Here is a 25,713-nt window from a genome sequence, read left to right on the forward strand (position 1 = left end):
ATGTGTGCTTTTACTACGTTCTTCACATTGTAGAGGATACAGTCATAAACATTCGTTTACCCTCAAAAACCGAACAACACAAAAATGTAGTGTTTGCAGATTTGTATTCAACAGTGAAGCAATGCTGTGTTGCCAGAGTATACACGTACACATGGTATTAAATTGGAGATGAGCCAGAGGTAACAGTATTGGCATCAGGCAAGTTGACATCTAGATAACGTTACAGAACTTAGCCTAATCTCAGGATGACACGCCTCTAGATGCCGCTTCAGTTTTGTGGCATTCTTTCTTGTGAGCTTTGTTCCACATGACTTACACTGAGTTTTATTTATGTCAGCGTCGTACTTAAAGTTGGTCCATCTGTCTGACTGCTTTTTTCATCAGAGAATCATATCGGCCAACACAGCGGAGCAGAGTGGAGCAGGATTCTGGCTGACGTAATTATTTCCTGGTGGTACCCAAGCTAGTGTTATCTAATTACAAGCATGCAAACAAGTTTTTAAAATCTCATCACTACATTCATGCTCGTTATTTGTTGGCAGACTGTGTCAGGTGTAATAGATATGCAAAGAGCTTCACATTGATCATTTTCTAGTTGACTGTTTGTAACTTTTTTCTTTTGTTTATTTTTCATCAACAATGATTTTAAAAGTATTCATCTTAGTTTTCATCATTACAGGTGCATTTTTATTTAGTTTTTTTTTTGTTTTCATCATATAAAAAAGTCACTGACGACTATTTTTTGTCTTAGTTTTAATCAGTAAAATTAACACTGACTGTATGAGGAAGTCAAGAGTAGCAAAAAAGTATGTGAGTGTGGAGTAGGGTATGTATAAAGACAGTGTGACTGTGGTAAGGTGTGAGGTAGGAATGACCGTTTGCGATGATGATGGACAGGTTGACAGATTAGGTCAGACCAGAGTCTTTTTGGACCATGATGTTTGTGGTTGACATTGCGATTTGTAGTGAGAGTAGACAGCAGGTTGAGGCGAACCTGGAGAGGCTGAAATACACACTGGAGAGAACGGGAATGAAAGTCAGTAGGAGTAAGACGAGTAGATGTCCGTGAATGAAAGCAAAAGTAGTGTAACAGTATGAGTGCAAGGAGAAGAGTTGATGAAGGTAGATGAAGTTAAATACTTTGGTTCAAAAATCCAAAGCAACAAAGAGCTCTGCAGAGAGGTGAAGAAGAGAGTGTAGGCATGGTGGATATTGGTGCAGAAGCATGGCAGGACTGATTTGTGATAGAAGAGTAACTGCAAGAGTGATAGCGAAGGTCTATAAAACGAGGGTGAGACCAGCTATGTTGTATAGTTTGGAGACTGTAGTACTGATGAAAACACAGGAGGCAGAGCTGGAAGTGGCAGAGTTGAAGATGCTATGTTTTTTGGTTGGAGTAACGAGGGTAGACAGAATTAGGAATTAGTATATTAGAGGGACAACACAGGTATGATAGTTTAAATGGCAATATGAGGGAGACTAGTCTGAGATGGTTTAGGCACATGCAGAGGAGAGATGAGGGGTACTACAGGAAAAGAATTTTGAAGATGGAACTGCCAAACAAGAGGAAAAAGTGAAGAACAAAGGGGAGGTTTATTGATGTGGTGAGGAAGGACATGAAGGCGGTCGGTGTGGCAGAAAATGATGTAAAGGACAAGGATAGATGGAGATAGATGATTCGCTGTGGGGACCCCTAAATGAGAACAGTCAAAAGAAGAAGAGTATATGCCAACATCATCCTCTGGGGTAAAAAGATTTAAACTCAGAAAATGAGAAATAGAGGAGATTGCAGATTTCTTATTGTGATCAAAACAAAACGTTCTTACAGAAGGTATTAGATAAAAGGGGATTCTCATTTATATAACCAAATTATGACATTTGTTTTTATTTTTAAATATTTTCATAAGGAAATTTTTTATTCTTGAGTTAAATATTGTTGGTTGCAAGGTTATTATAGTTAACGAAAACTAAAATCAAAACGGAAACTATGTTTAAAAAAACATTTTCATAAAATAATTAAAACCGAAATGAAAAATTAAAACTAAATGAAACTCTTAAAGTAGCTGGAAAGACCATCCATCCATCCATTATCCAACCCGCTATATCCTAACTACAGGGTCACAGGGATCTGCTGGAGCCAATCCCAGCCAACACAGGGCGCAAGGCAGGAAACAAACCCCGGGCAGGTCTCGCGCGCACACACACACACACACACACACACAAAGCACAATTTAGAATCACTAATGCACCTAACCTGCATGTCTTTGGACTGTGGGAGGAAACTGGAGCACCCGGAGGAAACCCACGCAGACACAGGGAGAACATGCAAACTCCATGCAGGGAGGACATGGGAAGCGAACCCAGGTCTCCTAACTGCGAGGCACTGCGCCACCGTGCTGCCCAGCTGAAAAGACTAACTGAAATAAATAACAATTTACTAAAAATATTTTTAGTTTTTATTTTAGAATCAATATTCTTGCCTTTAGTCTTTAATTCTTGTAACTTTAAACTCTAAACTAGAAAGTCATTCACCACGAGCTGCCTGCATATGCTCGTCCAGTGAACGGTGAAAGAGGGCGGCTGTTCACACAGCATTTGAGGTGACAGAGCAAGCTGAATATGCACACGTTTTTTATTTTTAAATATTTTCACAAGGATTTTTTCATTCTTGAATGAAATATTGTTGGTTGCAAAAGCTTAATGCATATGAGAAAAATGTAAAATTATTCGTCTTAGTTTCAGCCTCCAATAGAAACTAAAAAAGGTTGTGTAAACAAGTTAAAAGCTACTGTTTCCTATTGATGGCAAAACAGAACATTAAGAGGTGGAAGATTCATTTTGACAAATAACCTTTATTTTTAGAGACATGTATGTTTTCCATTCATAGTCGGGCATGAGAGCTTTTGTTCTTGTAAAAAAATTATTTTTTGGATAGATTAAAAAAAAAAAACTTCAGAGATAAAATGATAAGAATACAAAAAAGTTCCCCAAAGCTTCAGGGAAACTAAACTGTCTGCTTTATATAAGGGTTGCTTTGGTGGCCACATGCAGTCAAGCTCTCTTTTATAGCTGACTACAGATACATAAAACTTTAAATTAATTAAGGTCATGGCATTAGTTGATTAGGCAGTTGCAAACATCTTATGTAAACTGTAAGTAAATAAAATACCTGTTCAGTGCACTCCTTATATCTTGTCAGTGGATGGCAAACCAGTTGAGACAGGTGTTTGAGTTTCTTACACCAACTCTTTGTTATTACTAGAATGTTCCTACGAATAAATTCCTGAGCAGTGACTCAAAACCCACTAGAGAGGAAAATTCTAACAAACCCCAGCTAGTCATAAAAATGTCATGGTAGTTATTTGTAGAAAAAAAAATGCTTGGTAACAAAATAAGCCTCCCCTGAGCTCAAGCTGCAAAAGGAGTTTCCTTAAAATTCAAAGGCTGTCCAAGGCAAACAAGTCAAATTCAAAAATCCAAAGAGTAATCCAGAAAATTCAAAAAAGCACATAATAATCACAGAGAAATTTTTCTACCACCACAAGCACATTTAATGAACCGCAAAAGACCATGTGGCTTCTCTGTGATTACAAGGCTGTTTGCAGTCTCTTGCTGTGTTGGACAACTGGCCCTGCCTGTTGGGGAATCACCCATAAACCACATGGAACATAGAAGATACATCGAAAAATGGACAGAAAATACATAAACACTGCATTTTAACACTCTTAAATGATGTATTGGAGAATTATTTCATGAAAAAATTACCTGTTCTGCTTTACAGTCAGCAATTCCAAAACTAATTCTAGGCATTCTGTTGTTGCAATCTCACTGTCCCGTAATTTACTGGCAAGAAAAGTACATTAGATGGAGTGCATATTGTTTAAGTGAAGTATTTTCCAAAAACCCACAAACTTCTGCTGCAGAATCTATACTAATAAAAGGCAAAGCCCTCACTCACTCACTCACTCACTCACTGACTCACTGACTCATCACTAATTCTCCAACTTCCCGTGTAGGTAGAAGGCTGAAATTTGTCAGGCTCATTCTTTACAGCTTCCTTACAAAAGTTGGGAAGGTTTCATTTTGAAATTCTATGCGTAATGGCCATAACTGGAACCTATTTTTTCGTCCATATACTATAATAGACTTCTACTCGATGCCCGTGGGAGGCGGAGTTACGCCTCCCACGTAATTTAGTGCCTGCCCATATAAGGCCGTCCGTCAGCGGCAATTCAATAGAAACACTGCCGCTAAATATTCACGGGTGAAGGACTGTGCTTATGCAGAGGAAGATGAGATGGTCAGGGTGGTGTTTGGCACAAACTCAGCGAAACTGCGAGAGAAACTTTTAAGTGCCGGGTCTTAGCTAACATTAAATACAGCCATGGACATAGCACGAGATGGCACCAGCACAGCTGTGAACCTTCAATGCATGTACACAGAGCGGCTCACATGAACTGACGCAGTGCACAGACAAAAGCAACAGTTCCAAAGAGTGCTGAACAAAAACCGAATTACACAATTGAGAAGGCAGCAAAAAAATATGAAGCGTGTGATACATACAAGCATATTCATAAGTGCAGCTACTGCGAAACAAAGCACACGGTGGAAAAGTCAATGTCCCGCTAAAGGAAGACAGTGTAAAAAAAAAACCCATGCATGCAGTGTGTCAGGTCTCAGATAAAGAAGAAGACGAGCTGTTTATTGATGCAGTAAGAAAGGAAATCGATGAATGAAACCTGTTATCTTTACAACGATTGTGTAATGGAAGGGTTTTTCTCTGTAAAAAGCAAAGGTGAAATAAAAAGTAGATGGGCGTTGGTCGCTCAGCGCGAAACCCAGCTGCATTACTAATGTTTTGGGAAAAACAGCCGGGAAATGTTCTAAAGATACAGCCAAGGCTATGTAAGGAGTTGTTTTTCACTTCGAGAAGCTTTTTTCACATGTAAGCATATTACTGTGTCTTCTGGTATCAGGCACTAGTCTCAAGGCCGAGTAGAAGAAAAAACATAGCGCCGTGTCCCGTGGAAGGAGGGGGTGTGAGAAACTGATCACTTCTGCATACACTGCTTCCACGTAAGCCGCTTTTGGGCAAGGACACCTAATTAGTATATAAGGGAAGGTTCCGCCCTCAGTTTCTTTGGAGGCTCAACCGTGGGGACAGCGCGCACCGCCCGGTAAAAAGAAAGGCAAAATGAGCTGGTCCTCTGACAAGAGGGCCCCCTCAGTCTACTGGTCTGGGATGATGGCTCTGGGTCTTTTGATGTATGTTACTGTATGTATGTATGTTATTGTAAGTATAAGTTTGTCTCTTTAAGCATATATATTTATTTCTATAACCCATTCATATGTGTTTGATTATTATAATTGATTAAGTAATTAAATTAGAAGTATTGGACCTCTTCTCTCTGATTCTTTGCCTACTTATGTTCTAATCCCTTGAACCATTTTCCCAAATCAAAACAGATTGACAAACACGGAATGTAACTTGAACACAACACATCCTGCAAATACAAACCTGATTGAAAGAAATAATGATAATCAAATCCTTGATGACAGCAACACTCCTAACATTCACAAAACAATTACTGTATATTGACAATCATGTTATGTTATTTTTAAAATGTTCCCTTTTCTTTTTCATAACTTCTTTAACACAATACTTCTCCGCTGCAAAGCGGGTGTATATATATATATATATATATATATATATATATATATATATATACTGCTCAAAAGAATTAAAGGAACACTTTTGAATCAGAGTATAGCATAAAGTCAATGAAACTTATGGGATATTAATCTGGTCAGTTAAGTAGCAGAGGGGGTGTTAATCAGTTTCAGCTGCTGTGATGTTAATGAAATTAACAACAGATGCACTAGAGGGGCAACAATGAGATGACCCCCAAAACAGGAATGGTTTAACAGGTGGAGGCCACTGACATTTTCCCTCCTCATCTTTTCTGACTGTTTTTCACTAGTTTTGCATTTGGCTACAGTCAGTGTCACTACTGGTAGCACGAGGTGATACCTGGACCCTACAGAGGTTGCACAGGTAGTCCAACTTCTCCAGGATGGCACATCAATACGTGTCATTGCCAGAAGGTTTGCTGTGTCTCCTGCACAGTCTCAAGGGCATGGAGGAGATTCTAGGAGACAAGCAGTTACTCTAGGAGAGCTGGAGAGGGCCATAGAAGGTCCATAACCCATCAGCAGGACCAGTATCTGCTCCTTTGGGCAAGGAGGAACAGGATGAGCACTGCCAGAGCCCTACAAAATGACCTCCAGCAGGCCACTGGTGTGAATGTCTCTGACCAAACAATCAGAAACAGACTTCATGAGGGTTGCCTGAGGTCCCAAATGTCTACTGCGCCCTGTGCTCACTGCACAGCACCGGGGAGCTCAATTGGCATTTGCCATAGAATACCAGAATTGGCAGGTCCACCACTGGCATCCTGTGCTTTTCACAGATGAGAGCAGGTTCACCCTGAGTATATGTGAAAGACGTGAAAGGGTCAGGAGAAGCCGTGGAGAATATTATGCTGCCTGTAACATCGTTTAGCATGACTGGCTTGGGGGTGGGTCAGTGATGATCTTGGAGGCATATCCATGGAGTGACTCACAGACCTCTACAGGCTACACAACGGCATCTTGACTGCCATTAGGTATCAAGATGAAATCCTTGGACCCATTGTCAGACCCTACGCTGGGGCAGTAGGTCCTGGTTTCCTCCTAATGCAGGACAATGCCCGGCCTCATGTGGCAAGAGTATGCAGGCAGTACCTGGAGGATGAAGGAATTGAAACAATTGAATGGCCTTCACGATCCCTGACTTAAACCCAATAGAACATCTGTGGGACATTATGTTTCAGTCCATTAGGCGCCGCCAGGTTGCTCCTCAGACTGTACAACAGCTCAGGGATGCCCTCTTACAGATCTGGGAGGAAATGCCACAAGACACCATCCGTCATCTCATTAGGAGCATGCCCGCGTTGTCAAGCATGCATACAAGCTCGTGGGGCCACACAAGATACTGAAAAGCATTTTGAGTAGCAGAAATTAAGTTTTTGAAAAAATGGACTAGCCTGCCACATCTTCATTTCACTCTGATTTTAGGGTGTCTACACAATTGAGCCCTCTGTAGGCAGAAAACTTTTATTTCCATTAAAAGACTTGGCATCCTTTTGTTCCTAAGACATTGCCCTATCGTTATTTGTATAGATGTCCAACTTCATATTGAGATCTGATGTATCTAATGTGTTTCTTTAAAGTGTTCCCTTAATTTTTGTGAGCAGTGTATATATATATATATATATATATATATATATATATATATATATATATATATATATATATCCGATCTACATACTCTCAAATAGACAAACCACACACCGCGACGCAATGGTAGAGACTTCGCCTCTAGTACCGACGTCCAAGGTTCGATTCCCGACAGGGTGTACACTGAGTATGTACGCGCGCTTCCTGATTCATTTTACCCTCGCATCCCCTTGGTTTGAGATGTATGAAAAATATGCGGTTAGCAGAAAGACAGATCACCAATTGAAGCTTTATGAATAATGGATACAAAGGCGTTCCTAAGACTGATGGAGGCAAATTTCATTTCAAAGACTACCCGGCGGAAGCCTTGATAAAAGTGTGGTTTTGTGCAAACTGTCCAAATACGAACCTGATTGAAGAAATTATAATCAAATCCTTGATGACAGCAACACTCATAACGGTCACAAAACTATTACATTCACAATCATGTTACGTTATTTTTAAAATGTTTCCTTTTCTTAGCACAAGCACAGCTAAGAAGCTTCGATGCATGTACTCCATAACAAATTAAAAAAAAATAAACGCATTTAATCACACTTTCAATTCCAAGCAAAGGGGAACTTTTGTCAGTGCATGATTTCCTGGTACATCGATTACATTCATGCACACATCACAGCTACAAAAATGTTAGAGTCGGAATAAAGCGTTCCTACGACTCATCGGAGGAAAACTTCATTTCAAAAGACTACCCGGAAGCCTTGATAAAAGCATGGTTTTGTGCACACTGAAAAGCAAGCAAAATTAGATGCATTACAAGCGGACTTTGTGGCCCTTACTGGGGATCATTGGACTTCCGTGACCGTTAGTAATTCTAATTACATCTAATTAAAAAATGTTCAATGTTTTAGCCTAATGTACAAAATAATTTTGGCTAAGGTTACTCAGAGTTTAAAGGTGAAGCTGGTCAAATTACCTTTTATGTTTCTGACTTATTTTTTTAAGAAGAAAAACTGCACTTTGTTGAAATTTTTGTTATTATTATTTAAAGACAATACCATTCTGAAAATGTATTTAAAGTACTTAAAATACCACTTTATTTTTAAGTCTGCCCAATTTTAGCCAGGGATGAGATTTTTGTTTCTGTTTTGAATTGAAATGCAGTTTAAAAGCATTTTTTTTTCAGAAATTAAAACAGCTTGAGTTTACAATATTCATGTCCATGTCTATTATTTGATTCTGTTGGCCACTAAAACCCTTTTAAATTAAAAAAAAAAAAACATTTGCGATTTGGGGCAAAATTTCATGTGTGATTACATACGATTAATCAAGATTAATTATTACACAGCCTCTAATTAATTAGATTAATTTTTTAATGAGTCCCACCTAATATATATATGTATTTTGGTATATGTATATATATATATATATATATATATATATATATATATATATATATATATATATATACATATATATATATATATGTGTATATATATATATATGTATATATATATATATATATATATATATATATATATATATATATATATATATATATATATGTGTGTACAGTAATCCTCGCTATATATAGCTTTGACTTTGTGGTTTCACTCTATAGATTTTAAATGTAAGCACACCTAAATATATATCACAGATTTTTAGCTGGTTCATGGATTTCTGCAGACAGTGGGTCTTTTAATTTATGGTACATGCTTCCTCAGTTTGTTTGCCCTGTTGATTTCATACAAGGGCCTTTATTGGCGGATGGCTTAGAAGCTACCCAATCAGAGCATGTATTACATATTAACTAAAACTCCTCAATGCTATAAGATATGCATCCTTGGAGACTTGATTGTTTGCTTGTCTCTGCCTCTCTCTCACCCTCTCTGACATTCTCTCGCCTGACAGAGGGCTGTGAGCAGAGGTGCTGTTTCTTAAAAGATACTGGCGCTCCTCTAAAAATGCGCTTTATTGCAGGTGCTCGGCATATTTAAAAGCACAAAAGCCCACTTATTGATTTTTTGATTGTTGCTTTAATCTCGCTCTCTCTCTGACTTTCTCTGCCTGGCGGAGGAGATGTGATCAGAGGGCTGTTTGCACAGAGGCTGTTTGCTTAGAAGATACTAGCGCTCCTTCCAAAAATGCAGCGCAAACTTAAAAGCACAAGTATTGATTTTTTGATTGTTTGCTTTTCTTTGCTCTCTCTCTCTCTCTCCCTCTGAAATTCTCTGCTCCTGAAGAAGAAGATCTATTTGCATTCTTTTAATTGTGAGAAAGAACTGTCATCTCTGTCTTGTCATGGAGGACAGTTTAAACTTTGACTAAAGGGTGTTATTTCATGTCTAGAGGGCTCTAATAATGTTAACAGTGTGGAGAGTTTATAAGGGCTTAAAATATATAAAAATAACTACACAAACATATGGTTTCTACTTAGCGGATTTTCGTCTATCCTGGGGGGTTCTGGAACAAGCCTTGATCGAGGAAGGATTACTGTATATATATATATATATATATATATATATACTACAGAATACTTTCTTGAGAAGTAGTGTGTTAAAGAAGTTATGAAAAGAAAAGCAAACATTTTAAAAATAACGTAAGATGATTGTTAATGTAATTGTTTTGTCATTGATATGGTGGTGTTGTCATATCTATCTATCTATTTATATATATATATATATATATATATATATATATATATATATATATATATATATATATATATATATATATATACAGAAACATATATAAACATATATATACATACATATATATATACATACATATATATATACTGTATATACAACATATACATATCTACATATATACTGTATATACACATATATATACAAATCTACATATATATATCTACATATATATATATATTAGGGTGGGACTCGATTAAAAAAATTAATCCAATTAATTAGAGGCTGTGTAAGAATTAATCTTGATTAATCGTATGTAATGTACACGTAAATTTGCCCCAAATCATAAATGTTTTTTTTTTTTAATTTAAAAGGGTTTTAGTGGGTGACAGAATCAAATAATAGACATGGACACGAATATTGTAAACTGAAGCTGTTTTAATTTCTGAAAAAAAGCCTTTAAACTGCATTTGAATTCAAAACAGAAACAAAAATATCATCCCTGGTTAAAATTGGGCAGACTTAAAAATAAAGTGGTAGTTTAAGTACTTTAAGTACATTTTCAGAATAGTATTGTCTTTAAATAATAATAACCAAAATTTCAACATAAAGTGCAGTTTTCTTCTTAAAAAATAAGTCAGAAACATAAAAGGTAATTTGACCAACTTAATCTTTAAACTCTGAGTAACATTAGCCAAAATTATTTTGTACATTAGGCTAAAACAGTGTGATCATTGAACATTTTGTAATTAGATGTAATTAGAATTACTAACGGTCACGGAAGTCCAATGATCCCCAGTAAGAGCCACAAAGTCCGCTTTCTGTAATGCATCTAATTTTGCTTGCTTTTCAGTGTGCACAAAACCATGCTTTTATCAAGGCTTAGCTCGGGTAGTCGAAATGATCAGTCGTAGGAACGCGCTTTATTCCGACTCTAACATTTTTGTAGCTGTGATGTGTGCATCAGTGTAATGGATGTACCAGGAAATCATGCATTGACAAAAGTTCCCGTTTGCTTGGAATTGAAAGTGTGATTAAATGCGTTATTTTTTAGCGTTATGGAGTACATGCATGAAGCTTCTCAGCTGTGCTTGTGCTAATAAAGGGAAACATTTTAAAAATAGCGTAACATGATTCTGAGTTAACCGAATATTTTTCATACGTCCCAAACCAAGGAGATCGAAGGTAAAATGAATCGGGTAGCGCGTACATACTCAGTGCATCCCTCTCGGGAATCGAACCTCGAATTCGCATTAGAGCGAAGACTCTACAATTGCCACAGCGTGTGGCTTGTCTATGCGAGTATGTACTGTAGATCGGGTATATATATACATTTATATATATACCAGCGTATCGCAGTGGAGAAGTAGAAGTTATGAAAAGAAAAGGGAACATTTTAAAAATAACGTAACATGATTGTCAATATACAGTAATTGTTTTGTGAGTGTTATTGAATGTTGCTGTCATCAAGGATTTGATTATCATTATTTGTTTCAATCAGGGTCGTATTTGTACGATGTGTTGTGTTCAAGTTACATTCCGTGTTTGTCAATCGTTGTAAAGATAAGAGGTTTCATTCATCGATTAGTTTCTTACTGCATCAATAAACAGCTCGTCTTCCTCTTTATCTGAGATGTGACAAACTGCATGCACGGTTTTTTTACACTGTCTTCCTTTAGCGGGACATTCACTTTTTCCACCGTGTGCTTTGTTTCGCAGTAGCTGCACTTATGAATATGATTGTATGTATCAGGCGCTTCATATTTTTGCTGCCTTCTCAATTGTGTAATTGGTTTTGTTCAGCACTCTTTGGAACTGTTGCTTTTGTCTGTGCACTCGTCAGTTCACGTGAGCAGCTTGGTGTTCTTGCATCGAAGGTTCCCAGCTGTGCTGGTGCCATCTCGTGTAATGTCAGCTAAGACCCGGCACTTAAAAGTTTCTCTCGCAGTTTCAATGAGTTTGTGCCAAACACCACCCTGACCATCTCATCTTCCTCTGCATAAGCACAGTCCTTCACCGTGAATATTTACCGGCAGTGTTTGTATTGGATTGCGCTGATGGGCGGCCTTATATGGGCAGGCACTAAATTACAAGCGCTAGTGGCAGCCTGTCTATGAACTTAATTTAATATAAACTTACGGTTCACGCCCTGCTTTGTTTCGCAGTAGCTGTACTTATGAATATGCTTGTATGCATCATTTGCTTCATAATGTTTTTCTGCCTTCTCAATTGTGAAATGGCGTTTTGTGCTCATCGCTGTTTGGAGTTCTTCCTTGTTCTCTACGTACTTACGTAGGAGGCGTGATGATGTCACACAAACTCCCCCACGGCCATCTCTAACTCAACTCCATTACATTATACGTAGAAAAATAGGTTCCAGTTATGACCCTTACGCGTAGAATTTCGAAATGAAACCTACCCAACTTTTGTAAGTAAGCAAAAAAAGAAACGTCCTCTGACTTTCAACTGTTTTTACTTTCAGTAAACTTAATGTGTAAATATTTATATGAACACTAAAAGAGTCAACACCATAAGACATAAACTAAAAATGTTTCACAATGTGTCCCTGAATGAAGGAGGCTCAAAATCAAAAGTACCAGTCAGTATCTGGTGTGGCCACCAGCTGCTTGAAGTACTGCAGTGCATCTCCTCCTCGTGGACTGGATCAGATTTGTCAGTTCTTGCTGTGATTTGTTACCCCACTCTTCCACCAAGGCACCTGCAAGTTCCTGGACATCCCGGGCAGTTGTTGTGGCCATCCTGTACCTGTCACGCAGGTGTGATATTCGGATGTACCGATCCTGTGCAGGTGTTGTTACACGTAGTCTTCCACTGCGAGGATGATCAGCTGTCCTTCCTGTCTCCTGTAGCGCTGTCTTAGGCGTCTCACAGTCGGACATGGCAATTTATTGCCCTAGCCACATCAGCAGTCCTCATGCCTCCCTGCAGCATGCCTAATGCGCGTTCACGCAGATGAGCAGGGACCCTGGGCATCTTTCTTTGGGTGTTTTTCACAGTCGGTAGACAAGTCTCTTTAGTGTCCTGCGTTTTTAGAACTGTGACCTTAAATGCCTACTTTCTGTAAGCTGTTAAGGTCTTAACGACCATTCCACAGGTGCATGTTAATTAATTGATTAGGGTTAATTGAACATGCATGGAAAACATTGTTTAAACCCTTTGCAATGAAGATCTGTAAAGTTATTTGGATTTTAAAACATTATTGTTGAAATATACAGTCCTGAAAAAGGGACGTTTCTTTTTTTGCTGAGTATATATCTGTATATATTTGTATATATATATATATATATATATATATATATATATATATATATATATATATATGTGTGTGTGTTACGTTATTATTAAAATGTTTCCTTTTCTTTTTCATTACTTCTTTAACACACTACTTCTCCGCTGCGAAGCGCGGGTATTTTGCTAGTATAAATATATTTTTAGAAGTCTTTAACAAAGAGAAATCCTGAAACTTTCCCCACATAGTACTTACAACTTTGCAATTCACATTTTACCTGACAAACTTCTTCCTAAGAAATATTATTGTACAGTCCAAGGCAGAGAGTGTGGCTCTGGAGGAAAATATTCAAGAACATATCCAGAATGGATTAATTGTTCTGTTTAGTAGTTTGATTGATGCTGGATATTTTTCGTTGCGAGAAACATATGGGTGTCCAGCCATGTACTGATAATCAGGAGAAAAGTAGGATTACAGTTAAAATATTTATCATTTCCCCCGATATCATCTCTATGCATTCAAGTCAGAAAATCCACAGTTTTCTCCAAACTACACTCTTGCTGTGCATATAATTTAATCAGAAACAGGAAGGGAGAAGAATGGAAAACTGCATTTAATACTAGAACCTGAAATTACAAATATAAAGTGATTGCCCATGGTTTGGCAAATCCACCATAGGTATTTCAAGCCTTTTATAATAACATTTCCCTTGAAGCTTTGAGTATTATGTACTCGTTTATATTGATGATGTATGCATTTTTTTTAACCAGATGGTCTTGCTTGTTTATGTAATAATCTCTCAATCTAAAGTTACAGCTATTCTGAATTGATAAGGACCTAAACGTTTAAGACAAGTACAATGATTTGTGGGAGGTTTCCAATTATTGCCATCAACTTATTAAAGACTTCAGCACTATCAAATCTCCTATTACATTTTAATGAACAAAAACAAAATAACATTTCACTGGACACAAGAAGAGCAAGATGCTTTTAATAAATTAAAATGTTTGTTTTCTCCAGCACCAGTGTTAATGCATTCTGACCTTTTTTTTCAATTTATTGTCAAGTATATGGGTGGATGACACATAAACTCTTTAATCTATGTGCTTATTTATCTAAGATATTACACATTGTGGAGTAAAATTATGACATAGGTATTCAAGATTATTATCAGTCAAATTAGCTCTTGAAGAAAGGTGACATTAACTCGAGGGTGTTACTTTTCTTTCCTTGATATTTATGGATCATAAAAATGAGATATATCTAAAATGTGACAAATGACTAAATGCAAAACAAGAGAGTTCATTTAGTTTTCTACTGGTTTTGTGTTATTTCTTATTTCACAGATCAGAATAGGAAAGCAGATGCCCTATCACGTTCTTATCATTCAGACTAAGTAAATGTAAAAACAGACCCAAACATTATGTCTGATAAATTCTTTCCAATAACAATGATTGCTGCTCCCAGTAAACTTATTGAGGATAAACTAACCATGCAAAATCGAACCTTAGATCCTAATCTGATTTCTAGTAATGTTCAACCAGAACTTCTTGATTTTCAAATATTCGATTCTCATCGATTCTCTGGGTCAAATATTTCTGACTAATTACCTCAAATTGTTCTCACTTTTCAAGATTATTTTGTGAACAGGGTGTAGTGTAATTTGATTTCTGGATATCATCTGGAAGCTAATGCTCAGAAGAAGCATGTGACTATAGATCTGGAAAATAAAATATTGCACAATAAATTTATAGCAAACTAATTGGAATAAAATGTTATCTGTAGAAGAGTTTGCCAGCAATGTACTGTATCATTCTACAAAATGGACTCCTTTTGAGTGTTTGTACGGCTTCAAACAGAACAATCTCCATTGCTATATTCTTTCATTATGTCCTCATCAGTAACTCGGTAGGCTCAGTTCAATGTGGCAGCTGGTCAGGGTGAACCTGAGGATATCAGAAGCTTCTGTAAAACAGTTTACAGACCAGAAAAGTTTCAGGTCAGGCAGCAGGTGTATCTTGCTGTACTAGATATACACCAAAGGGTTCCATCCTATAACCTGGCTACATGATATTTTGGCCCGTATTTTATTTGTAGGAGAGTTGGTCCCATTTTGTATACTGTGGTGCTTCCAGCTCATTTGAAGATTCAAGGTACATTCCATATCTCAAGACTCATGTATGTCCATATAAGAGTTTTTTGTTAATTCTGAATTATCAAACAACAAGTTATGTCATCTGCCTGATTATTTGATGATTAACGGATTATCTTTGTTCTTCCTGTTCTATGAAATAGAGTTATTCTTACTGTCTTCCATCGGTGAGTATACATTAACTGAAATAGCTACTTCAACTTTGTGTCAGTGCTTGTTTTTTCATTCTTTACTCATATTTTCAAACTTAAAGTTTTCAAACACTGTTTTATTTAACCTGCACTTCATGAAGTCATGTTCATGTTTTGTTTAATACATGTCTCTTAAATAATACATGAATTTCTACTAAACAATGTTATGTTGTGTGTTCTTATGTATATTTATGAGAATGGGTTTCAAATCTTGCTTAAAGATTTATCTCTTTACTCACCCTATTGAACTAGGGTGTTGTACCGTGTTAGCCATTATGAATGTAGAGAAGAGCCAAGCAAAATGACACCTTTTATTGGTTAACTAAAGATTACAATATGCAAGCTTTCGAGGTAACTCAGGCCCCTTCTTCATCTTGCCTGAAAAAGGGGCCCGAGTTGCCTCGAAAGCTTGCATTGTAATCTTTTTAGTTAGCCAATAAAAGATGTCATTTTGCTTGGTTCTTCTCTACTCACCCTATTGACATATTTACTGCTAATAATTTTATATCCTTCTCTAACAAAGTACTGTTTGAAACATTTTACATGTCAATTTTGAAGCAACTTACTGTAACTCCTGTATTTTAATAAAATGTTATTACTTCAGCGGCCACAGTTGTTTCAGATCAGTAAACATAGCAGTCCATCTCTTAAGATTAGCAAGATGACACAGTAAACTTCACATTACTCCAAAGTAATATTTTCCATTATAGTAGTAGGATTTCATATAAGATAAGGACTTCTACAATTGCAATGTGTCTGGCACCTCAGCTACACTGGTAACAACACCACAAGAACATTCCAGTAAAATTGGAGGAAGCGGCATTAGGACAAGTTTCCTGTAAGAGTCAGCCTAGATTTTTATTCTGAATTTTATTTTTAACCACATATGGAGACAGAAGCTACTTTATTCCTGTGACATATACTTCATTAACACACACATTTCTTAAGAATGATAAAAATAATTCACAGAACAAAGACAGCACAGCTTGTAAATATCGTTTGTTCAGAGTAAAACACTATCAGCAACTAAAGACAAATCATTGAATACTGTATGATATAGAATGTTTTTCAGCATTTTTGTTATATTGTTCAACTAATCTGAAGTCTTAAAATTATTAATTTTCAAGGAAATTTCAGTAGAAATATTTTAAGTTGCCTCTTCCAAAAGCCTTTTTCACACAAATCAAGTTAAAGGCTACTGTGTGAAAATATTGTGTCTAACTGTCTGAGCCATCTTTGCCTGCTGTGTTGATGTGCTTTATCTACAACAGGAATTAACAACTTAAAACAATGATTTAGATTTTTATAGCCACTAAAAGCCACAAATATTTTTAAAGACTCATTGCCTTCTATCTCGCCCGCAGTTTTAAAGTCATGCTCCCCATCACGGAGAATTTATTTGTGTTAAAGGATAAGTTCAGTATTTTTCCAAGTCCAAGTTTTTTCTTCACAAGCATAGTATACAGTATATGCATTTGCCATGCAAAACTGTGTTCTAAAGTTAACCATTTTCTGTTCATTTTTTTTAAAATACCTTTTCCTCACTGGTGGCATATAATGGAGACTATGGGGCACAGACCATCACTGGAAAATAAAAAGCTTAACAACTTACTGAATACATTTGTTTTTCAAGCCAAGTAAGTTATCGAACATTGATGTACTATATATATTGAGATTACATACACATTGTAAAATAGCTTGTATATGTAATTTTCAAACAAGAAAATACCAATGTTATGAGATTCAGCCATTTTAAAAGAAGTCAAGTTGTTCTGGTTTCCTCAGCACTTATTTTCCTTCATGATAACCTTTCACTACCCCTGGTGTGTGGTTTCCTCTCAAACAGCCACATCATAGTAAAATTTTCCTGCCATGTGCTTTGTATCGTGTTGATTTACTTCCATATTTATGTGAGACGTCCTCCCACAAAGTCACTACTATGACACAAACAAATAGAAAACACATCGTTACATTGAGAAAAAATTTATGCTAATATGATTATTTCCAGTTCCCTTTTGTTGTCAGAAACAAAGACGGCATGTTAACTTATATCATAACTTTTATTTCTTCAGAGTGGATGTTTTTAGTAAGTTTTTAGGTTTTTATTTTCTGGTGGTGCTCCATGCCCTGTTGCCTCCATTATAAAGCACCAGTCTCTGCAAGATATCTGAGCAGGTCTCCGCGAAAGAGTAATAAGAATGTTTGTGGAGTGACACTGGTGGTTGAAAACATACCATAGCAGCAATCTGTAGCCTGATCTACTGACATTTCCAGATATAGCATGTAATTAACAAACCATGATGTATTATACCAAAAACTACAGCAAGGTCCAAAAAAGAAAAATAGAGGACTCATTTACAACTGCTTTATGAAGATATCCTCTGTTAATTGTAACTGTCCCATTTCAGATGCGTAGAATATAAATATTAGACTGAGAATTTTTAAAGACCACTGCCATTAATAAATGTGACCAGTTTGTTTATTTCATACACATTAAGAATGTAAAAACTCAAACAGGACAATCAATAAAGAGCTAATGACCATAAGAGCTTGCCTTTGCACATGGTTACCCAGACTGAAATGTTTTGGTTGCTGCTGCAATTACCCATAGCATATTGGGAAAGGCCTTCACTCTAATTCACTAAACAGAGTATATGCCAATATTATCCTCTTGGTTTAAAAGATTTAAACTGAGATTGTTCCTTCTTCTCTCAGTAAATGAATGACAGAGAGGAGGTTTTAGAGATATACAGAGACCAGGCCGGCTGCCATTAGCATGAAAAAAGGGACATAATCATAATATTGCAGAGTATTAAACACAAATTGGAGTGCTACATGGCCACATATTTAAAAGGGAATAAAGGCACAAACTCAGGAGAATGAGCAACCATCTCAAAGTAGCAGTAGACAACTTCTTACAAATTTCAAGGTAAACTTTAAACTTTATGTAATGCCTAGAATGAAGTAATTCGGTCTTTTTTTTTTTGGCCCCTTTCAGCATTTCAGGTGGTTGTCTGTTTCCATTGCTATTACAGGCTATGCTTGAGGCTTGCTCACATGTACTTTGCAAATGCTAGAGGCAGCTGAGAGTTTTTGGTGTTTTCTGTGGTATGAGAATTGAATAAATAATAAAAAATACATTTTGCTCTAATAAATCGTGTGGGAATTTTTAAAGCTTTTTTCCCTTTAGAAGGGTTTTTTTTAGCTCTTTTTTCACCCGCAAAAGAGCAAAAGTAGCTGAGTATTTGGAGGTGCACTAGTGAAAAATTATCTGTTATCTGTATCTGAACTACCATCGAGGAAGTAGGGTAGAAAGCAGCAGTAACTGATATCTGCATTTGTAAGCAAATGACCGTGTCATGATTCCTTAGTTTAAAAGAACAGAAACAAAAAGCCATTTCTAACTTCAAAGCAATAAAGGAGAAGGCTCAGCGTTGCGCAGGTAAGCAGCCAGCTTTAAGACACCCGATCAGGCACAAGGGGCTGTAGGAGCAGATAAGATAGTAAAGATTTATTTGTTTATTTTAGATTAACCTGTTCTTAGTGGTCCAGACGTAGAACAGTTTAGTGGGCGACTGCATAAGGGTTCATTAATTTAGGGGAATACAAGCAGTGCGAGTGGAGACCTTTTAAGTAAGGAATAAGAGGAAAGCAAAGTTAGGAGAAGAGACAGAAAAAAGCAAAGTTAACCTCATAGAAGGACAAAAAGCAGGTAGCTGAGAGGGAGAACAGTACAGGAGCTTAAGGGGACAAGGTGTAAAATAGCTCTAGCAGTTCTTAGTGTTACTATTTAAGTTAAATCATTTTCTTCTACTTCTTCTTTCAGCTCTACCTGTTAGGGTTCGCCACAGCGGATCACCTTGTTCCATATATTCCTGTCCTCTACATCTTGCTTTGTCACACCCACCACCAGCATGTCCTCTCTCGCCACATCCATGAACCTTCTCTAAGGCCTTCCTCTTTTCCTCTTGCCTGGCATCTCTATCTTTAACATCCTTCTACCAATATACCCAACATCTCTCCTTTGCACATGTTCAAATCAACGCAATCTCGCCTCTCTGACTTTGTCTCCCAACCGTCCAACCTGAGCTGACTCTCTAATGTCCTCATTTCTAATCCTGTCCAACCTCGTCACAACCAATAAAAATCTTAGCATCTTTAACTCTGCCACCGCCAGCTCTTTCTCCTGCTTTCTGGTCAGTGCCACCGTCTCCAACAATATAACATAGCTGTTCTCAGTACTGTCCTGTAGACCTTCCCTTTCACTTTTGCTGATACCCGTCTGTCACAAATCACTCCCGACACTCTTCTCTACCCATTCCACTCTGCCCGCACTCTCTTTTTCACCTCTCTTCCACAATCCTTGTTACTCTGTACTGTTGATCCCAAGTATTAAAACTCACCCACCTTCGCCAACTCTACTCCCTTCATCCTCACCCTTCCACTGACCTCCCTCTCATTTACACACATGTATTCTGTCTTGTTCCTACTGACCTTCATTCCTCTCCTCTCTAGAGCATATCTCTCCAGGGTCTCCTCAACCTGCTCCCTACTCTCGCTACAGATAACAATGTCAGCAAACATCATAGTCCACGGGGACTCCTGTCTAATCTTGTCTGTCAACCTGTTCATCACCATTGCAAATAAGAAAGGGCTCAGAACCAATCCCTGATGTAATCCCACCTCCACCTTGAATGCATCTGTCACTCCTACTGCAGACCTCACCACTGTCACACTTCCCTCGTACATATCCTGTACAACTCTTATGTACTTCTCTGCCACTCCCGACTTCCCCATACAATACCACAACTCCTCTCAAGGCACCCTGTCATATGCTTTCTCCAGGTCCACAAAGACGCAATGCAACACCTCCTGGCCTTCTCTAAACTTGTCCGTCAACATCCTCAGAGCAAGCATCACATCTGTGGTGCTCTTTCTTGAAACCATACTTCTGCTCACTAATCATTACCTCACTTCTTAATCTAGCTTGCACTACTCTTTCCATTAGCTTCATGCTGTGGCTCATCATTTTTATCTCCCTGTAGTTACTACAGCTCTGCACATCTCCTTTTTTCTTAAAAATCATTTTCTTAACAATCATTTTAAAGAAAAAAAAGTTAAGGCAGTTTTACTAATCGTAAATCAAATTTTAATAATGAGGCCAGTGCAAAGCAAGTCCTGTTGGATGTTGGACTTTTTAGATGATGGTTTGTAGGAGCCAGTTGTCTATGAGGGCTACATCTGCAGGAGATGCCAGCTGATCCAGAACCTCTAGCTCCGGGTAGCTGAACTAGAAGAGGAATTGGCTGGCCTGCGTTGTAGCAGAGACTTGGCAGACCTGGCCCAGGTGTCCTTTAGAGAGATTTTGTGTACCCCCAAGGTGGTGTGGGAGGAGATTCCAGACCAGACAGGTAGAAATGGGTGGGTCACGGTCACAAGGTGTAAGGTAAAGCGTGCACACTTTCTGGGGACATCAACCCCAGAATTAGAAGAGTCAAACAGTTATCACATCCTAGCAGAGCTGGACTGTGTCTCTGATGGTTCTGAGGTGGTAGGCAGGGATGAGGAGCTCCAACGGGCCACCTTAAAACCAGTTCCCAGAAAGAGAGAGGTAGTTATAGTTGTGGACTCAATCATTAGGGGGATTGAAGCACAGGTGTCCTACAGAGACAGAGAGTCTCGTATGGTGTGTTGCCTTCCAGGTGCACAGGTAGGAGACCTCCCTGAACAGAGCAGGGGTGGATCCAGGTGTCATTGTCCATGTTGGAACAAATGACATATATAAGCGTAGTCTGTTTGTTCTGCAATCCAAATTCAAAGAGTTAGGTGCCAAGCTGAGGAATAGAACTGACAAAGGTAGTCTTCTCTGAAGTTCTGCCCGTGCCACGCGCCAGTAAGATTGAGGAGATTAGAAGGCTTAACACGTGACTCAAATCTTGGTACAGAGAAGAAGGGTATAGTTTTATGGGGCATTCAAACTCCTTTTGGAACAGATGTGACCTTGTTTTGTCTTAGTAGAGTAATACTGTATATTACTCTACTTTCCCCTTTTGTATTATTAATGTGTAGCCTTTGTCAGAATGCCTCAAATCTCACAGACCACTGTTTATAAGGTATTGTACCATATACCTTCTCCCTACCTTCCCTTCTACATTTATAACCTCAGGCAATTAGGTAGTAAAAGACAAGTAGGAGTTAAGTTACACTTTAAATAATGTATTATTGATAATATTCATAAACAATAACAATATGCAAAGTACATTTGAATATTGGCAACCATACAACCTGATAAATGCTGATGTGTCATTTCAGGCAGCACACAGACTTGTTAGTTACTTAAAATGTCTCTAGTTAAGTCCTTATTTTTCGTCAGCTTTCTTCAGAACAGGCCACATGCCTGCCTCAATATGGCTGCCGAGCTGTGCTCTTCATTGTGTTGTCCTTTTCAGTTCATAGTGTGCAGGATGGTCCTTCATCAGTTGGTAAAAGAGAGAGAGATGTAAAGCAAGCAAATTTATAGATTTTCTGTCCAACCCCTACAGCGAATAGGGCATCATGGTACTTAAATGCTTCTGATACAAGCCAATTCCAAACAGCCATACTTCAGACTAATGGGGCATAGAATACCTTCACATCTGCCCCAAAACCATCTGTTAAGGTGATACTTGCCAGCTAGGCAGTCTGGCTTTCCTGTGGGGGTTGATTGAGAGAGTCCTGCAGAGAATCACTTGCCAAACTTGTTTGAGGCACTTCCCTCAAACCGTTCATAAAATTCACTATCCTGACTTAGTCCTTGGTAAACAAGAATGCTTCTTACTAATGAAATACTAATGTTACATTGCTTTGCCTAAGTTACAAATAGACCTACAAAATATTTATCAACTTGTATGCAAAATTTCACACCACAACAGACCTGTTCCACTGTGACGGGTTACATCTGAACTGGAGGGGCACCAATGTATTGGGGAGGCGTACGAGTAGGCTAGTCGAGGATTGTTTAAACTAGGGAACACGGGGGTAGTGAGTTTAGGACATCCCAGGTTTAGATCTATACATAGAGGAACAAACAACAGTGTAGAAATAAAAATGCGAAGTAATGTAAATTGTAAGAAAACATTTAAATGTAGGAATAACACATTAATAATACTGTATATTAGTTTTTATTTCTATATTTTTCTGACCTTACTTGGAAATTCAGTTTAGTTTTAGTTTTCCTTCATCATGTATTTTTAGTTATAGTTTAGTTTTAATTTCACAAAGACATTTCTATTTTAGTTTTATATCTATTAGTTTCAGTTTTAGTTTTAGTAATTATGGCATGGAGCTCCTACGGAGTTTAGTTCTGTGTCACAATCAGACAAAATTGTACACTTAACAGGTTTGGATACAAGTTTAATGTTAGAGGACGCTTACATGGTTTGCTATCTGGTTTTGTTTTTGTCTGATAACAACAAGCATAATCAAAACTAGATACTGAATATGAACAATTTTACACAATTTTATAATTTTTAAAATATTTTCCCAAGAAAATCACAGGTGCTTAGGAAGAACAGGGCTCTTAGACTTGAATCAGTGTGCAGACTCCACCTAGCTGTATTGAGGGAAACAAAGAAAAACAAGCATGTAGTGTAAAGGTTAGAGGTGGTGAGACTTGAATAGCCCACCATAAGAACAGTAAACCCATAATGAGCAGGGTAAGAGCAGGTAATAGGAGTACGGACAGGCATAAAACAACAGAGACAGCATCTGAGATTAAGAACGACATATACATTATCTAAACCTGTTTATCCAGAGCAGGATCACAGGAAACCTCGAGCGAACCACAGGTTTGGATGTAAGGCAGGAAAAATCCCTGGTATGCAATATGTATGATATAGCTGATGTTAAGAACAAAAAGAATATGATATTTAAACATTGAAAAAAGGGAGACAAATATTTAAAAATATTCTGCTAATGGATTACTTTCACAATATTAGGCAAACATTGCATCTGTAGAACTGTAGAATGTCTGCATTGGCAATTCTAAATTGTCCCTAGTGTGTGCTTGGTGTGTGCCCCGGGTTTGTTTCCTGCCTTGCACCCTGTGTTGGCTGGGATTGGCTTCAGCAAACCCCCGTGACCCTGTAGTTAGGATATAGCAGGTTGGATAATGGATGGATGGAACAATGTTAATAATAAGTCTGACTGATATACATAGTTAATATTCCAAAACAATATCCTTTTACACAGCATATACTGTATAATGCATATAAATAAAATTTTAATAAAAACACTTGCACTTCCCAAAGTGCAAGATGAACAACTTGTAGCATTTTAAGAAAATTTGTCTCCTTTGTAATTTATAGTTATCAAAAGAAAACCTTCTCAAGAACTATGCCCGATATTTCAAACAAAGGTGATGCACATTTATATGTATGCTTAAAATTAAATCTAGAGACTTTTTGGTTATATCAAATATTATATATTCAGAAGCAACTGTAGTGTATACTTTTTCCAAAAAGTAAGTGTTCTGTTAATTTAAACTGCAGATATTTTTAATCTTGTCCACACAATATATGTATTACTTTTAAGCAGTTACTTTTACAATTTAAATGGTATCAATAATATTTTAATTTTGCTATACATTAAAGAGCTAAACAATGACATTTCAGATGACAAAATCCATTTCACATCTTTTTTCCCCACATAATACAACACCCTCAGACTACTCTTCTTTCCTTTAATCCATTTAATTACTCACAGCCTTTTTCTCAATATAATCCAGTTTTTAAAGGGCAAGTCCTGCTTCTGCAGGCAATTGCCCTGTGGCAAATTCCAAAACAGTCAATTCAAGTGAAAGCTGTAGCAAGAAGGGTAATGGGCAACCCGGGACTGTTCCAGCACCAATTACTTTGGGGAATTTTCTTTTAAGTAACAGCTGAGATCATCACTACAATGGTACCAACCAGTATCCTTTATTACAACAGATCTGAAGAAGGATGCATATGAACAGGAGTCCTTTGGGTGCTAGGATATAGCCTGTTGGAAACACTTCTGGCATCAAACGGAAGCCCCACAAAGTAGGGAATCATCAATCCTGGTAGCTCCCCCTGGTGACCCCCACAGGGCTGTCCCATGGGATTACAGATTCTAGTATGCTCGGTGGATATATCTCTGTGGGATTGCTGTCCCAGGGAGGCTGCCCTGTAGTTTTTCAAGATGCATGTAGTCCTGACAGGTTATCTTCCGTACTTCACCTAAAATGAAGCCTCTGACGCTGCACCACAGCAGCTGGTTTGCTTACTTGACAGGGTGAGGATCAGAGTATTACATTCATAGGTCTGAATCGCAATCTGATTATCTGGATGGTTACCTACCTTCCAAATTATCAGACTACAATTCAGACCTGTAAATTTATATATGTACTGTTGTTGTTGTAAGAGACGACCAGTAGTTCTTAGATATAGAAGAATGGGGGAAGGCAGCTTCTTTAGGGCACTGCCTCCCCCGAGATGCTAGATGGCAGCTCCCCATGCTTACAGTGGTGTCCTGGATCCCCTCAGGGAAACATGGGGTTTTGAGTTCTTTATTTCAGCCCTGTTGGGTGCCATGGGTACTGCCAGGGGGTGCTGTGGAAGAATTCTATAGAACAAGCTTTTCACCTAACCAGGATGTGCTGGCAGACCATGTGAGCGTAAGAATGGAAGCACTTCTGGGTTAGCCACTATAAAAGGAACCACTTTAAACCCAGTTGACGAGCCAGATTTGGATGGATGGTGGACAAAGCTTGTTGGGATGAACAGAGGAGGAAGAAAGAGAGAGAGAGAAAGAATCATCTGTGTGCTTTATTGCCTGTTTACTTGTGGCTGTGGAGAACATTGTGAAGAGATTGACATAGAAATAAACAAGCTCTTGGTGCTTTTAACTTGTGTCCTCAGGGTCTGTGTGTGTTGGATTTGAAAACCGACAGTGCCCTCTAGTGTCCACAATTTGTATATATATATATATATATATATATATATATATATATATATATATATATATATATATATATACATACACACACAGTATATTTATATATTTATCTATACAGTGATCCCTCGCTGTATCGCGCTTCGACTTTCACGGCTTCACTCTATCGCGGATTTTAAATGTAAGCATATCTAAATATATATCACAGATTTTTTGCTGGTTCGATTTCTCGGACAATGGGTCTTT

The 25,713-nt window shown here is 37.7% G+C and overlaps 1 protein-coding gene across 5 annotated transcripts in view; it reads left to right on the plus strand.

The window, feature by feature from the left end:
- Positions 1-25,713, plus strand: part of LOC120536903 — a 405,177-nt gene that overhangs the window by 207,601 nt on the left and 171,863 nt on the right. For all 5 annotated transcript variants that reach the window (XM_039765454.1, XM_039765455.1, XM_039765456.1 and 2 more), the window contains exon 12: positions 15,469-15,492. In XM_039765454.1, the coding sequence (XP_039621388.1) occupies positions 15,469-15,492 (24 nt within the window). The remainder of the gene's footprint in view (positions 1-15,468; positions 15,493-25,713) is intronic.

The sequence above is a fragment of the Polypterus senegalus genome, chromosome 10, assembly GCF_016835505.1.
Source record: "Polypterus senegalus isolate Bchr_013 chromosome 10, ASM1683550v1, whole genome shotgun sequence".
NCBI classification, from domain to species: domain Eukaryota; kingdom Metazoa; phylum Chordata; class Cladistia; order Polypteriformes; family Polypteridae; genus Polypterus; species Polypterus senegalus.